This window comes from Loxodonta africana, chromosome 18, assembly GCF_030014295.1.
Source record: "Loxodonta africana isolate mLoxAfr1 chromosome 18, mLoxAfr1.hap2, whole genome shotgun sequence".
Taxonomy (NCBI): domain Eukaryota; kingdom Metazoa; phylum Chordata; class Mammalia; order Proboscidea; family Elephantidae; genus Loxodonta; species Loxodonta africana.
The window spans coordinates 64,412,839-64,429,357 of record NC_087359.1 but is presented as its reverse complement, the minus strand read 5'-3'; the positions used below and the strand labels follow the sequence as shown (position 1 = coordinate 64,429,357).

General features: G+C 43.2%; 1 protein-coding gene across 1 annotated transcript; it reads left to right on the top strand.

Moving 5' to 3' along the window:
* Positions 1-61: 61 nt before the first annotated feature.
* LOC100663072 (olfactory receptor 1A1-like) lies at positions 62-1,098 on the top strand. The gene has a single exon (XM_003416821.3). The coding sequence runs from the start codon at positions 75-77 to the stop codon at positions 1,002-1,004; it is 930 nt and encodes a 309-aa protein (XP_003416869.2). The 5' UTR covers positions 62-74; the 3' UTR covers positions 1,005-1,098.
* Positions 1,099-16,519: the final 15,421 nt, after the last annotated feature.

Genomic DNA, 16,519 nt, shown 5'->3' with positions numbered 1-16,519 from the left:
TAAATAAGGATGATCATTACATACAGTAAATTCCTTAGTAATCTGGACTCTCTCCCTTTCATACTGAAGGAACCATGAGAGAAGAAAACCAGTCCTCTACCCTGGGTTTCATTCTCCTGGGAATTACTGGTCAGCAACAGCAGGAAGACATCTTCTTCATCCTCCTCCTGTTTATTTACCCCAGCACATTGATTGGAAACCTGCTCATCATCCTGGCAATTCTGTCCGACGTTCGCCTTCATAACCCCATGTACTTTTTCCTTGCCAATCTCTCCTTTGTTGACATCCTCTTCTCGTCTGTAACTGTCCCTAAGATGTTAGCAAACCACCTCTTGGGCAGCAAAGCCATTTCCTTTGGAGAATGCCTAACACAGATGTATTTCATGATTGCCTTGGCTAACACAGATAGCTATATCTTGGCGGTGATGGCATATGATCGTGCGATAGCCATCAGCTGCCCTCTTCATTACACAACAATTATCAGCCCAAGGTCTTGCTTTCTGCTTGTTGTTGGGTCTTGGATGATTGCAAATGCCAATACCCTCCCCCACATCCTACTCACAGCTAGCCTGTCCTTCTGTGGGATCCAAGAAGTGGCCAATTTCTACTGTGATATATCCTCTTTGCTCAAGTTGTCCTGTTCTGATATCCGTTTCAATGTGAAAATGATGTACTTAGGGGTTGGTGTTTTCTGTGTGCCATTAATATGCATTATTAGCTCTTATATTTGGGTCTTTTCCATTGTCCTACGTGTTCCATCCACTAAGGGCATGCTCAAAGCCTTCTCTACCTGTGGTTCCCATCTCACAGTTGTTTCTTTGTATTATGGGACAGTGATGGGAATGTATTTCCGTCCTCTGACCAGTTACAACCTAAAGGATTCAGTCATAACTGTGATGTACACAGCAGTGACCCCATTGTTAAATCCTTTCATCTATAGTCTGAGAAACAGGGACATAAACGCTGCCTTGGGGAAACTCTTCAGCAAGAGAATTTCCTCATAACCAACTTGGGGTCATACACTGGGGAAGGTAGTCACCATTAAGCATGCACATAGGGTCCAGCCCCAATGTTATCTGCCTCCAAGAAACCATCTTTGATCTTTCCAGCCAGAAAATTCCTCTCCTCAAAATCTTGTAGTAGTTTGATGAGACATCTTACTAACACTTTGTACATATTGTTGCTCCTTTTGGCAGAGTGGCAGTACACAAATATTGGGTTCATGCCCCAGTTATGCTACTGACTAGCAGAATAAATTTGAGAAAGTATGAACCTAGGCTCCCACATCTACCTATTAGGACTAATGTCTGTCCTGCCTCCCACACAAGGCTGAGAAGATCACATAAGCTTATGGTTTGAGGGATATAAATCGCTATTGACATGTCAATTTTTATTGCATTATTACATTTAATCACCCCTACTATGCTCATACCGGGCCCTGGTGGTGCAGTGGTTAAACAGCTGCTAACCAAAACGTTGGCAGTTCCATTCCACCAGCCACTCCTTGGCAACCGTACAGAGCAATTCTACTCTGTCCTATAGGGTCGCTAGGAGTCAGAATCGACTTGGTGGCAGTGGGTTTCATTTTTTTTTTTTTTCATGCTCACACGGTAGTGGAGTTCAATTCCCCTTGTCTAACTTAAAGTTAGACAGAACTATAATGTAAGGTTGTTACAGCGTTGATTGTATGAAGTTTTCCTAAGAATCTACATTTTCTCCCCTGTTCTTTTATACCATCCTCCTTAAAAAAAAAAAAAATAGTGCTTCTTATTTCATCAATGAAATTACAATGATCTTAAGAGTCTGTACATATATTTGTGCCTTTAACTGTGAATAAGAATCACTGAACCTACATGTAAAGTGAATTATTGTTAGCCTCAGCCATCTTCATTTCATTCCACCAAACATGCTGTCCTGATGTGATTCTTTAAACTTGTACTTGGCTGCTAACAGAAAGGTTGGCAGCTGGAATCCAGTGACACCATGAAAGAAAAGCCTGGTGATCTGCTACTAAAGATTCCATCAAGAAAACCCTATGGAGACATCCGGCCAACATGGTGCCAAAGACAGAAGCACCATGCCACCCCTCCATTGCAAAGACCTGAAAAACTAGCAAAACAGAGACAAACATCAGTCCTGGAACCCAAAATGACAAATGAAGAGGTAAAGAACTCAGCCAAGCATGGAATGGAGTAAGAAACTGACAGAGAACAGAGAGCAAGGAGAGATGTCTGCAAAGGTCCCCTATCACCTAAGGCAACACGGATTTGCCATCTTGGATTTCTGTCAAAGATTGGCAGACAGGGAGCACGGGAAAGCAGCTTCATGGAGCTCCCAGCAGGAGACAGAGCATCTGGTAACCAGCGATGAACACTTTCCCACCCTCCTATCCTCTCCCCGCTACTCTACCTCCATGCTTCCAGGCTGGCAGTAGTGGCTCAGCCAGCCAGGAAGTGCAGTGCCTATGCCACTTGGATTTGCCCCACTCACATTGCCAGATTGGTGGACAGGGAGTACAAGAAATCAGCTTCACAATGTTTCCAGCAGGAGACAGAGGACCCAGTAACCAGCCATATACAATTTCCTAACCCCTACTACTCTTCCCCCCGCCCCAGCCTCCTCTGCTTCCCACTGGCTCCAGACTTTTGGCCTGGAGGCAACCAATTTGGCCCTCAGCCGCTTAGACACTCCCACCCACACTGAGTGCCATTTGTCTGTTTCTGGGGTTGCTTTTTTCCGCTTCTCTTGGTTTCTTCCGTGCCTCCCACCACCTCCCCCTCCTTTCTCTCAAACACCTGGCTCCGTGTGCCTTCTTTGCTTCCTCTTGAAAGGCTGTGAAGCAATGCTCGACTGCAGAACCACTCCCCCAGACTGCAAAACCACACTGGTGGGATCCTCCAGACTTTTTTTTTGCTTTGCTTTGTTATGTTTGTTTATTTCTTTGTTTTCTTTTTCTTTTCTTGCCTTGGGAGCCCCTTCTAGCTGGGCTACACTGTATGGCTTAGGAGCCACTCTCCCAATCTGCACAGCCTATAGGTGGGATCCCTGGGGGCATTTCTTTTTTCTTTCTTTCTTTTTCTTTTTTCCTTTCTGTCTTTCTTTATTTGTCAGTTCTCATCTCTCTATACGTACATTCTTTTCCTGTCTCCTGAATACCTAGTGCTGTGTGACATCTATACCCCCTCTAGCCAGGCTATATTGCGCAGCCTGGGGGCCACTTCCCTGGTTTCTGGAGCCACACCAGTAGGACCCCTGGGGGCTTTTCTGTTCTTTCTTTTATTTCTTCCTAATTTTTATCTAGTTTTCTTTTTCCTTTTTGTTTTTCTCCATTTCTCAGTTTCTTATCTCTCCACTCCAAAAGCAAGACCCCTTAGCAGTCTTTTTTGTTTGTTTGTTTGTTTGCTTTTGGCTCCTGTTTCTCTCTCTTCTCTCCTCCCTTCCCCATACCCATATTAGCCCCACACATCACAACCTCCCCACTTCTTCCTGCCTACCTGTACCGTGCACTGAACATCACACCCCCAAGCAGCACAGGCATGGCCTACCAGGAACATGCCCAGCACTGATTCTAGCCCACTCTGTTGGCCGTAGTACTTGCCACAAACAACCCATCCCAGCCCCTCCCCTTCAGCTGGATCTGCCCTGCTTCACTATATCTGAGTGACTGGCCTTGCCCATTTGACAAGAAGGTGAAAATTATTGTGACCACAGACAAGTAAACAACAAAGAACACACAGCTCATCTGCTCAGACATAACCAAATAAAACAAAAAAGTAGGATGAAACAAGCAGCTCTACAATCAATAAATGAAGAAGATAAATACTGAATGTCCCAAATACAGCAGACAATATCAAAACAAACAAGAAATAGGACAGGATGGTTCCAATATGCATCCAAAATAAAACACCATATGACTTTTCAGTAGAAGAAAAGGCACTTGTGCCTTTTCTTCTAGTGCCTTTTCTACTGGATAGGGAATTCAAATCTCTAATATTCACAGCTATCCAAGAGTTGAAGCAAAAATCAGACAAAAATGAGAAAAAATAGACAAATTCATAGAAAAGGCAGACAAAATTCATGGAAAATACAAACAAAAAAAATGGAAGAATTCAGGAATATAATACAGGAACAAAATTCCAAAATAAATTCACAACTGGAAATCATATAAAAACAACACTTAGAAATCCAAGAGATAAACAACAGGATTTCAATAATAGACAGCATCATAGAAGCTGAGGTGCAGGTCTGATATATGATGGAAAAGACAGGATCAGTGAAATTGAAGACAAACAATTGGATACAACTCTGAGGAAAAATCAGAAAAAAAGAAGGAAGAAAAAAAAAAACCTGAGAATTATGTGGGATACAGTCAAAACCAAAAACTTGCAAGTGATCAGAGTTTCAGAACGGGGGAGAAAACAGAAAATGCAGAGAGAATCATTGAAGAATTACTGACAGAAAACTTCCCTAATATCATGATAAATGAAAACCTGACCATCCAAGAGGCTCAACAAACTCCATATAGGATAGACCCCAAGAGAAAATCACCAAGGCATACCATAATCACAATCACTGAAACTAAAACAAAGAAAAAATCCTGAGAGGAGCTTGAGAAAAACAAAAATTCACACACAGAGGAGAAACAATAAGACTAAGCTCTGATTATTCGGCAGAAACTGTGCAGGCGAGAGGGCAATGGGATGACATATATAAAACCGTTAAAGAAAAAAATTGCCAACCAAGAATAATTTATCCTGCAAAACTCTCATTCAAATATGACAGTGAAATCAGGGCATTTCCAAATAAACAGAAATTAAGGGAATATGTAAAAGCCAAATCAAACTTACAAAAATTATTAAAGGGAGTCCTTTGGTCTGAGAACAAACAACATCAGACCACAGCCTGAATCTAGAACACGAGATTGTACTAGCCAGATACCAACCTCGGAAATGAACTCTCCAGGACTATTCAAAACCAAAAGCAATCCAACAGGTTAATCTGTAAATAACAATGTCAGAACAATAAAAGAAGGAATAAATGACGTAGGTATAGAGCTTTCTCATGGAGAGAAAAGGAAGGTGATACCAAGTAATAACAGACTGGTTCAAACCCAGAAGATAAGGGTAAAGTTCAAGGTAACCACAAAGAAAGTAAACAAGCCTATTCATCGAAATAAAGAAGAAAAACATAAACCCTCAATAAAAACAAAAGAAATCCAGAAACAAAAGGAATTCAGCACAGGCAAGGGATAGGAACAGAGGAAATGTCAGTACCACAAAAAAAAAAAAGCATTATAAAATGACAGCAATAAACTCACACCTATCAATAATCACATTAGATGTAAATGGCCTAAATGCACCCATAAAGACACAGAGAGTGATAGCATGCATTAAAAAAACAGGATCCATCAATATGCTGTCTACAAGAGACACACCTTGGAAACAAAGATGAAAATTTATTAAAAATCAAAGGATGGAAAAATATATACCAAGCAAATAAGTACCAAAAAAGAGCAGGAGTGGCTATACTAATCTCAGATAAAATAGACTTTAAAACAAAATCCACCATAAAAGACAAAGAAGAGTACTATATAATGATTAAAGGGACAATCCATCATGAAGACTTAACCATAATAAACAACTAGGCACCCAATGACAGGGCTCCAAAATACATTAAAAAAACTCTAACAGCACTAAAAAGAGAAATTGACAGTTCCACAATAATAGCAGAAGACTTCAACACACCATTCTCGGCAAAGGACAGACATCTAGACAAAAAACTCAACAAAGACACAGAAGAGCTAAAGAGCACCATTAGCCCACTTGACCTTGTAGAAATATATAGAACATTCCACCCAACAGCTGCAAAGTACGCATGCTCTTCCAACGCACATGGAACGCTCTCCAGAAGAGACCACATCTTAGGCCACAGAGCAACCCTCAACAAAATCCAAAACATTGAGATAATGCAAAGTAACTTCTCTGACCACAATGCCGTCAAAGTAGAAATTAACAAGAGGAAGAGCGAGGGAAAAACATCAATTACATGGAAACTGGATAACAGCCTGATTAAAAACCACTGGGCAATAGAAGAAATCAGAAATGGAATAAAAAAATTCCTACAATCAAACGAGAATAAAAATACATCATATCAAAGCCTTCGGGAGACAGCAAAGGCAGTACTTGGAGGTCAATATATAGCAATAGACGCACACATCAAAAAAGAAGAAAGGGACAAAATCAAAACATTAACTATATAAATTGAACAGCGAAAGAAGCATACAGCCAACAGAAGAAAGGAAATAATAAAGATCAGAGCAGAAATAAATGTAATAGAGAATATAAAACAATAGAAAGAATCAACAAAACCAAAAATTGGTTCTCTGAAAGGATCGACAAACCGCTGGCCAAAGTCACAAAAGAAAAACAGGGAATGAGGCAAATAACCCAAAAAAGAAATGAAATGGGGGACATTACAACAGACCCAACTGAAATAAAAAGGATCATAACAGAGTATTGTAAATAACTACAACAAATTTGAAAACCCAGAGGAAATGGACAAATTTCTAGCAATGCACTACCTACCCTACATAGAACACTCCACCCAAGAGCTCCAAAGTACACAGTCCTTTCCAATGCACATAGAACTACAGCGATGGTTGTCAGAACAGCCTGATACTGCTACAAGGACAGATACATTGACCAATGGAGCAGACTTGAAAACCCCAATGTAAATTCATCCACCTATGATCACCGGATCTTCAACAAGGCTCCAGATCTTGTTGGCCATGGGTCACTAGAAGAAAGAGATGTCACTGTGGTGCTACACCAACAGAACTTGCTAGAAACCCACCCTCTAGTGTGCCAGGGAAAGCTGTTCATTAGAAGGTATCTCACATGAGGCACTGTACTACAAAACCACTTGGGCTGTGTGTGGGGAGGGGTAGGGGAGGGGTTTTCTGGGAGAAGCTGTTGGCCACTGGGTGCTGCTGGCTGCCAGGCACTGCAGGAGCTGGGTGCTACAGAAGCTGTCAGCACTGCAGGTGTTTGATGCTAGAGGACCTCTCGTGCTACAGGAGCCAGGACTGGAGAAGCTGCGTGCACTTTCCGAGCCCGCCAAGTGAGCTGCAAGAGCCTCCTAAGTGAGTACAAGAGAATCAGGAAACAAAACCTTTTCCTCCCGCAGTGTCTCTCCCGCACCCTCTAATGGCAAACTTGACATTGTGCTGGCTGGCAGAGGAAATATATTTAAAGGGCCCAGATTCACTCCCCAGACTAGGCAATGAAGAGTGAATTTCAAGCTGAAAGATAAATACATCAATAACCTCTCTTCAAGAAGAGAATAAAGCTAAACATGAAAGTGTCACAAAGTAGTAAGGAAAGGACCAACAACACGATAGAAAGAAAAAGAAATACAGAGAAGCCCAGAGAGAAACAAAAGCAGAGGCAAAGACAGGCGAGAGGCTCAGCCCCCCTTCCTGCCCCTCTTGTGACACAGCTTTATTCCTCTCCTGTGGTTACAGGACACATCTCCGTATCATTTTAATAAATGACCCCGTGATTTTTTTTTTTCTTAAACTAGTTTGAACTGGCTTCAAGCCCTGCAACAAAGTAATTCTAATCAATACAGGCTGGCAATAATAAGGCACTGACTTAAAATCTAAGATCATAATCTTATGAGACCCGAGTTCTTGTAACAGGTTAAACCAAACCGAACCTGTTGCTGTCGGGTCGGTTCTGACTCATGGTGACACCACATGTTCCAGGGCAGACCTGAGCTCCAGAGGGTTTTCTTAGCTGCAGTCTTTATGGAAACAGATCACCAGGACTTTCTTCTGTGGCACGACTGGGCGAGTTCAAATCACCTATCTTTTGGTTAGTAGATGAGCTCAGGCCCTTTGCGCCACCCAGAGGCCTCTTTCATGGGATACGGTTGTTTGTATCTGCTAGAGTTCTATCTGTTGTAGTTTTTGGAAACTCTTCTTTAGTGGAAAATTCTATAAATAAAAATGCTAAAATCTTAGTCACTATTTTACTTTAAGTGACAGACCTGGATTTCCTTTGGATCTCATAGTTCATTTTCCCTGAACTTTTCCTCAGATCCCTTATTGGCGATAAGTCCCTATAAAGTGTAGCAATTTGTATTTTAGAGCAAGGCTATAAAGACTTCCTTCTTAGTCTTAGATTTAATTTTTTTTTTAATGTAATGCCTTGCAAGGGGATTAGTAAAAATCCTTAGATCCAGCATCTGAGCAAGTTTTGTACCGTCTTTCTCATGAAGCGTCTGCGCCTTTCCACATTACAGTCTTGCTTGTGTCTGTCGAACCATTCATTTCTATAATGCTTTCATGTAGAGCCGTTTATGTTGCAAATTGGTTTTATTAGTTCTTCTATATTGGCTGTTTTATGTTATTATTCCACTTGATGAAGTCAATTCCTCAGCCATATTCTTTCTTTTATCTGCTGTGGTTAACTAGATTATTTTGCCTTTAACATCATTAGCGATAGGGAACACTTCACCCACGGGTGTTAGCATCAGCTCTTTCCAGAAGCTATGGTTTGCCCCTAGATTGTCAGTAAGCGTTAGGAGTCTCACATCACACCATTCATCTCATCATTTGTTTTGGTTTGGAGCTACCAGTTCTAGCTGTATCTTTTTCTTTTAATTTAATTTTCAATTCTTTCAGCACCTGATTTTTCTTTTCACCAAATTCTGATGTTTCATGCATGGTGCTTATCTTTTCTTCAGCGTTTCTTATAACAGCATGCCCTTGTCACTCACGCAGCCATAATACCTTTTCATAGTAAACCACTCCTTAGAAACTTTTACTTTTTATGTATATTTCTGTATTTGGTTCTCTCCAGCAATTCCACTTCATTTTCCTGCAAGATCCTGGGTCTCGCTGGGACAGACACTCTCCTACATTTGTGACAAAGATGATAACACCTCCCATAGTGGAGGACTCGCATCTTTCAAGCCCCCAGCACCCTTGCTGGGTGCTGCCCCTCTCTCACCGAACCCAAGACTATGGTAATAGGTAAGAGACTCACGTAGGGACTATAGACAGGTTCAGTGGTTCCCAAAGTGAAAGACTGCATCAGAATCCCTCATGTGCATGTTAAAATGCAAATTTCTGGGGCCCACCCAGATCAATTGAATTCTAGTCCCTGGAATGGTGCCTCGGAATCTGCATTTTAACACTCTCTCCCAGGTGATTTTTATGCGCCCTACCACTAAGTGGAGTCCTTGGGTGGTGCAAATGATTGACATGCTCAGCGGCTAACTGAAAGGTTGGAGGTTTGAGTCCACCCAGAGGCACCCTGGGAAAAAAGGCCTGGCGATCTATTTTCGAAAAATCAGCAATTGAAAATACGGTGTAGCAGTGGTTAAGAGCTCAGCTGCTAACCAAATGTTGGCAGTTCGAATCCACCAGCTGCTCCTTGGAAACCCTATGGGGCAATTCTACTCTGTCCCGCAAAGTCGCTATGAGTTGGAATCAACTCAATGGCGCTGACAACAATGGAGCACAGCTCTACTCTGACACACAAGGAGTTGCCATGAGTTGGAGTTGCCTCGAGGGTAACTAGTTTCTGTTTGTTTGAAGCTGAACTCCTGGAGAAGACCTCCCCAGATGGAAGCAGTATCATGTTCAGAGAGTGGAGGGGGCTGGCCTGAAGTTGGGAACATCCTTCTACAAGGTCACTCCAGGCTCTGATGCGTCCAACAGGTATCATCCTTGCCTGAAAAAACAGAGACCAGAAGTCCTCTCCCCAGAGTCACTGACCCCTACTCCCACCTCTCCCCAGCTTGATGTTCATCAACTATCTTCCCCACCCTCCCCCATGACACACAGGTACACATACCCCCCCCCCCACCGCCTTTAATTCTTGGACACAGACCACTCTAGGGGCCTGGTTCGGGTGCACCTTACTCCTTAAAATGACATCTTCGCTTTTTAACACTTTAAAGAGGTCTTTTGCAGCAGATTTGCCCAATGTAATACGTCATTTGATTTCTTGACTGCTGCATCCATGGGCATTGGTTGTGGATCCAAGTAAAATGAAATCCTTGACAACTGTTTTCTCTATTTCTCATGATGTTGCTTATTGATCCAGTTGTGAGGATTTTTGTTTCTTTATGTTGAGGTGTAGTCCACACTGAAGGCTGTGGTCTTTGATCTTCAGCAGTAAGTGCTTCAAGTCTCCTTATGAATAAAGTTCTGCTAGGGCCAACGTAATGAAGCTTCACTAAGCTGTAATGATGGAGACATTGATAGTTCAATAATAGAATTCTTGCCTTCCATACAGGAGACCCAGGTTCAATTCCCAGCAAATACACCTCACACAGAGCCAGCAACCATGTGTCAGTGGAGGTTCCATATTGCTATGACGGTCATCAGGTTTCAGCAGAGCTTCCAGACTAAGATGAACTAGGAAGAAAGGCCTGGCAATCTACTTCTCAAAATCAACCAGTGAAAGCCCCATGGATCACAATAGTCCAGTCTGCAACCTATCGTGTGGATGGGGCAGGACTGGGCAGCATTTTGTTCTATCGTGCACGTGGTCACCATGAGTTGAGGGCCAACTTCATGGCAGCTAACGACAACAACAAACTGTAGAGTCACCAGGGTGTGCGCAGGTAGGCTCAAATCCTACAGCCTTCATTTACTAGGAATCACCTTATGGAGAGTGGCCCTGATGGCCAATTACAAGTGAAGTAGAGTGACTTATTGTGGACACATGCTGAACCAGTAGGTATATTTCTACATGTTCCCAGACTTCTAAAGGCATTAAAGACCTGTCCTTCCCAAACTTGGGTGGCTGAAAGCCATTAGTTTTCCCTATAAGAAGATGGGACAGGAACCTCAACCTCAGCCAGGTAGACACAGTCCTTAGACTCAAAGAAACAGATCCCAGTGCAACCCGGGAGATGGAGCCATCTCAGACCCAGACTGGGACCCAACTCGCCTTCCTATGCACCCACTTCTGAGGACTGGAAGTACGACCACTCCAATTACAGACTTGGAAAGAGTCCTGATAAATATTTTCCCTTGGCAGAGAGTGGTTTTAGCCCTGGTTCCCTAAAGAAAAAAACCTGAGGCAAAGTTTACCTGCTCAAACTTTTGAGAACTGGTTCCTTAGCTACAGAGACATCTCCAGACAGATTGTAAGGAACCGCATCTCAGAATGATGGGGACTGGGAAGAGGGGAAAGGGCCCCTTCTCCTTGGTCACGTTTCACCCCACAGGACTTTAACACCTGGGACTTCCAAATTATGAAACCCAGCCTCAAGGGATGCCTATTCCACACCCCAGGGCTCAGTGAGTGCAGAGATGGTGGAAGCAGCCTCTGGGGGGTGGCGCTGCTGTGGCTCTTTTCTCGGTGGGAGCAGTAGAGGCAATGCCTGAGCTCAGCCCTCACTTCAGGGGAGCCAAGCTGGTCCAAGTTGTTAAGAGATGTGGGAAGGCAGCCGCTCCCAGGGCAATCTGCCCACTAAGCAAGCAGCTGAAGACCCAGGAGGCATGTGGGGCTCAGGGATCTGGAGAGATTCATAAATTGGCTCAATACAGACACCTTCCCTAGGGGTCATAACTATTTCTCAGACTTTCGCTCTGGAACTTAATCCTGGTTCCCATAACTAGTGCCCATAACCAGTGCACAACAAATGTTGAGAGGGCAGACATTTGAACAGGCCATAGGAGCTGAGTTCCTGTAACTGAACCAATTGCCTTTAAGTCGATTCCAACTCATGGCAACCTCATGTGTGTTAGAGTAGAACTGTGCTCCATACAGTTTTCAAAGGGTGATTTTTGGGGAGTAGATTGCCAGGCCTTTCTTCCAAGGTGCCTCTGGATGCACTCAATCCTCCAGCCTTTGAGTTAGTAGACAAACCCATTAACCATTTGCACCACCCGGAGACTCTTTCCGGAGCTAGCCTGAGATTATCAAGACTTTCCAAGAAGGGTGAAGGGCCAGGGAGAATTGCACGTGGTAAACCCAGCCTCACTGTGAGCTCCGAGCCATATGCACAATTAGCTCTAGTTAACCCAGTGATCCAAGGAAGAGAGAGGAGAGAAAACAAAGGAAACAGAACCATTTAATAAGCCGTTTTCCATTTCACTCTGTAACAGTAGAAATGTTCATTAAAAATTTTAAATGTTTTTCTATTTTGCTTCCCTGAATGCATAATATTTTTACATAGTCTGCCCCAGGCATTCATGAGCCTGAAGGGAAATTAGGATGTGTTACAAAAGGAATGCCAAGAGAAAGAATTCTGTAATATTTTGTCTCGGTCCTTAAAAATGAAGAAAGAAACAAACAAAATGATTGTTGAGAAGGAATTTTTCAGGTTTATCTCCTCCTTTAGCCGTGGTCAGGAAGAGGGACAGGACTTAGAAGTAAAAAGAAAACAGTAAGAAAAACAGTAAGGTAAATGTCCTTTCATATTTCAATAAGTCTGTAGCTAAAGCAGGTTCAGGGATGGTTAATTCAGAAGCTCAATTATGCCATTAAAAACAAATAACAAGCAAAGCAGTTCTTTTCACCATTTCACTCTGCTACAATCAGCTTTTCTCGTGCTTGGTAAAGTGGAGGGTCAGCGAAAAAGAGGGAGACCCTCCACAAGACAAAGTAACACAGTAACTGCAACAACGGGCTCAAACAGCAACAATTGCGAGGCTGGTGCAGGACCAGGCATTGTTTCATTTTGTTGTACACAGGGTCACTATGAGCCAGAACTGACTAAATGGCACCTAACAACAACAATGTTCTCAGCTTCTTGGCTTTGCTCCTTTGGTCTGAATTTTGTGGCCACAACATGGCTGCAGCCGCTCCAAGCCTCACATCCTCACACAACGAAATACAGAGGCCAGAAAGGACAGAGGAGGATATGACTCTTCCTCATAACCCTTTTTACTTTCCAAGAAATTCCCTCAGAAGACTTACTTGCACATAAGCTAATTCTTTTTCCTTTTTTTTGTTTTGGTTTAGTTTGGTTTTTTAACCAATAATCTGAGGATAGAGAGGGTCTGCAGATGCAGGAAGCTGAGTAAAATAATAAATATAGAACGTGGGGTGGCAGAATCAAGAGAGTAGACTGCAGTCATTATGGGTTTTGTCTGTCCAGTATTTTCCTCTTTCTCCTTCTGATTACAGCACCCACTTTCCTTTAGAGAACTCCTCCCCCAGGTTATATGGTCCTATTGGGCTGTCAATCATTAAGACCCACCCCTATGGCCATGGGAGCAAGCACGTGACTTTGGCTGGGCCAATCATCCTACTGCATCCTTCTGAACACAGTGATTGGCCCAACGAATGAACACGTGACTTATGCCTGGGCAATTTGCATTCTTCCCTGGAATTTTTCAAATTGGAGATGGAAAGGTAGCCCTTTGTTCTTTCTGGATTATACAATGTAAGCCTATAGGCCTGGGGCACTGAGGCCATCGTTCCTGCCATGGGGAAAGTCAACACAGAGAGGAGAAACAGCAGGAAAGAAAAAGGGAGACTGACTTCTACCATCGCTGAGTGCCGGCTTCCTGAGGTCTAGTTCCTACATACAATGCTTCCCCTTCAGTGAGCTCCCCTGTGTTTGTCCCAGCTGCCTGAGTCAGTCAATTAGCCTTTCCCTTAATTCAGTTTAAACTGGTTTCCTGACACTTGAAACCAAATGAATTTTAATACAATGACCTAAAACAGTCTCCCTGGACTAGAATGATTAGTTGAACTACAAAAAATAACATTTTCTCAACAAAATTTGGAAAATATGCACAAATATAAAGTATAAAGAAGAGTCACTGATAATTTGCCTCCTGTAGGCAAACACTGTTAACATTTTTCCATATTTTCTCCCAGGCTTTGTTTTCAGTATGGAATCACACCATATGCACAATTTTGTACCTCTGTTTTTTTTATGTAACATTATATTGTAAGCAATTTCTCATGCTATTGTTGTTGTGGTTAGTTGACATAGAGGGGATTCCAACTTATGGTGACCCCATGTGTGTAGAGTAGAATTGCTCCATAGAGTTTTCAAGGCTGTGACCTTTCGGAAGCAGGTCATCAGGCCTATATTCTGAGGCACCTCTTGGTAGTTTCAAATCTGGTAGAGCTGTGCACAGGTTTTCACTCAGTCCCCATATGTGGAGCTCCTATTGTGTGCCAGGCATTCTGTTGGACACTCAGGTAGAGGAATGAATTTCAAGAGTCCTTAGACTAAGCCCCTCACCTGGAGGAGTGCCCTGCCTACTGGAGGAGAAGACCTGAACACAGACACCTAGACAGAAGGTGAGTGTTCAGGACCCTAGGAGGCCCTGAAGTCTTAGAAGGACAGTAACTGGCCCAGCTGAATGTGGTCCACTGAATCTGACAGCATCTTCCCACGTAGGCAGGAGAAGTTCATCCTCCACAAAAGCTGCAGGGCATCAGTGACCTGTCAGCTTCCGGGAAGAGGGGTTGAATTCAGGAAGCAACCAAGAGGTGCAAATGGAGCCTGGGGGTATTTTAGTTTCCTAGGAGTGCCGTCAGAAAATACCACAAAGTGGGTGGCTTTAAAGAACAGAAATGCATTGTCTCACAGTTCTAGAGGCTAAAAATCCAAATCAAGGTATTACTGGCTGTGTTGACTCCTTCTGTGGGCTCAGAGAGAAGCTGTTCTATGCCTCTCTCCTAGCTGCCGGTGGCTCCCGGCAATCCTTGGCGTTTCTTGGCTTGCCACTGTGTCTGTCTCCATCATCGTAGGGCTATTCTTCCTCTGTCTAACCCTGTCTATTTTCCTCTCTCATAAGACACCACTATGTATGGGATTAGGACCCACCCTACTCCATATGACCTTATGTTGACCTGTTTCCAAACAAGGTCACATGCATAGGTACCAGGGGTTAGGGACTGGATGTATTTGGCAGGGGAGTGGGGGCACAATCCAAAACTGCAGCTTCATTTGCAGCCAGGGAGACTCAGCACGAGGAATTTAGAAATCTGAGAAACAGGAAGCCTGAAGCCATGGCTCAAACAAGGCACCACATACCGTGGGTGTGATATGAGAAGCCCAGGATGCTGCAGACATGCGTTCTAGGACAACAGCTCGAAGCCAGGCAGGGCAACCCAAGAAGGTTGGGAGGCATTTTACCCTGGGCATCCCTGTGAACCTAGACCCCCACATTCTGAGACTTACCTGCATGTTGAGGTCACCACAGCAGATTTGGATCCCAAACCAACATTTGCTTCTGATCCTTAAGTTAGGCGGAGATAATAATAATACATGCCTTAGTGGGTTGTTTTGCTGACTACATGGGATAATACTGTCAGTTCTGCTGTAACACTTGATTTGAAAATGCACATTTGGTACAATGTGACTGATATATTAGGGAACAATTTGAGTGTAACGTGAATTTCCTGTATGCTTATGCACTTCATTCATGAGAAATACCAGGTTTGTGCAGAAACCTACACACAGCTGAACTGAGCTGTGTACGAATACACACACACATGCACGTGCCTCAAACATCCACCAGCTACCTGGGTTCACCATGTGTTATGAACCACATCCACATGTGAGGTTGGATTTCAGATAATCCTGCCTTGCACCTCTTCACAATAACTCACAAGCTGCAACCCTTCCAGAGTCCACTTCCACAAGAAAACTTCAGGTCTTTTTCAAGATAAGATATGGTATTTTTTGTAGCATTTTATGTATTTAAGATGTCTAAAACTATGCTACCATTTTTATGAAGTTCCTATCTTTTTTTTAATGTGGCACTTGACAAAGTTTTTTTTTTTCTCTTTTTTTAATTGTACTTTAGATGAAGGTTTACAGAACAAGCTAGTTTCTCATTAAACAGTTAGTACACATATTTTTTTATGACGTTGGTTAACAAACCCATGACATGTCAATACCCTCCCTTCTAAACCTTGGGTTCCCTATTACCAGCTTTCTTGTCCCCTCCGGCCTCCTAGGCTCTGCTGCTGGGCTGGTGTTCCCCTTTAGGCTCGTTTTGTTTTATGGGCCTGTCCACTCTTTGGCTGAAGGGTGAACTTCAGGAGTGACCTCATTACTCAGCTGAAAGGGTGTCTGGAGGCCATACTCTCAGGGTTTCTCCAGTCTCTGTCAGACCAGCAAGTCTGGTCTTTCTTTCTTAGAATTTTGTTCTACATTTTTCTCCAGCTCTGTCCAGGACCCTCTATCGTGACCTCTGTCAGAGCAGTGGTGGTAGCCAGGCACCATCTAGTTGTACTGGACTTAGTACGGTGGAGGCCGTGGTAGATGTGGTCCACATTAGTCTTTTGGACTAATCTTTTACTTGTATCTTTAGTTTTCTTCATTCTTCCTTGTGCCCAAACCAGTGAGACCAGTGGAGTATCCTAGATGGCCACTCACAGGCTTTTACAACTCCAGATGCTACTCACCAAAGTAGAATGTAGAACATTTTCTTTATAAACTGTTATGCTAATTGAGCTAGATGTTCCCTGAGACCATGGTCCCCACAGTCTTCAGCCCAGCAATTCAGTCCCTCAGAAAGTTT

What these genes read in the sequence shown, in the direction of transcription:
- LOC100663072 (XM_003416821.3), top strand. Translation starts at nt 75, where the DNA reads ATGAGAGAAGAAAACCAGTCCTCTACCCTGGGTTTCATTCTCCTGGGA.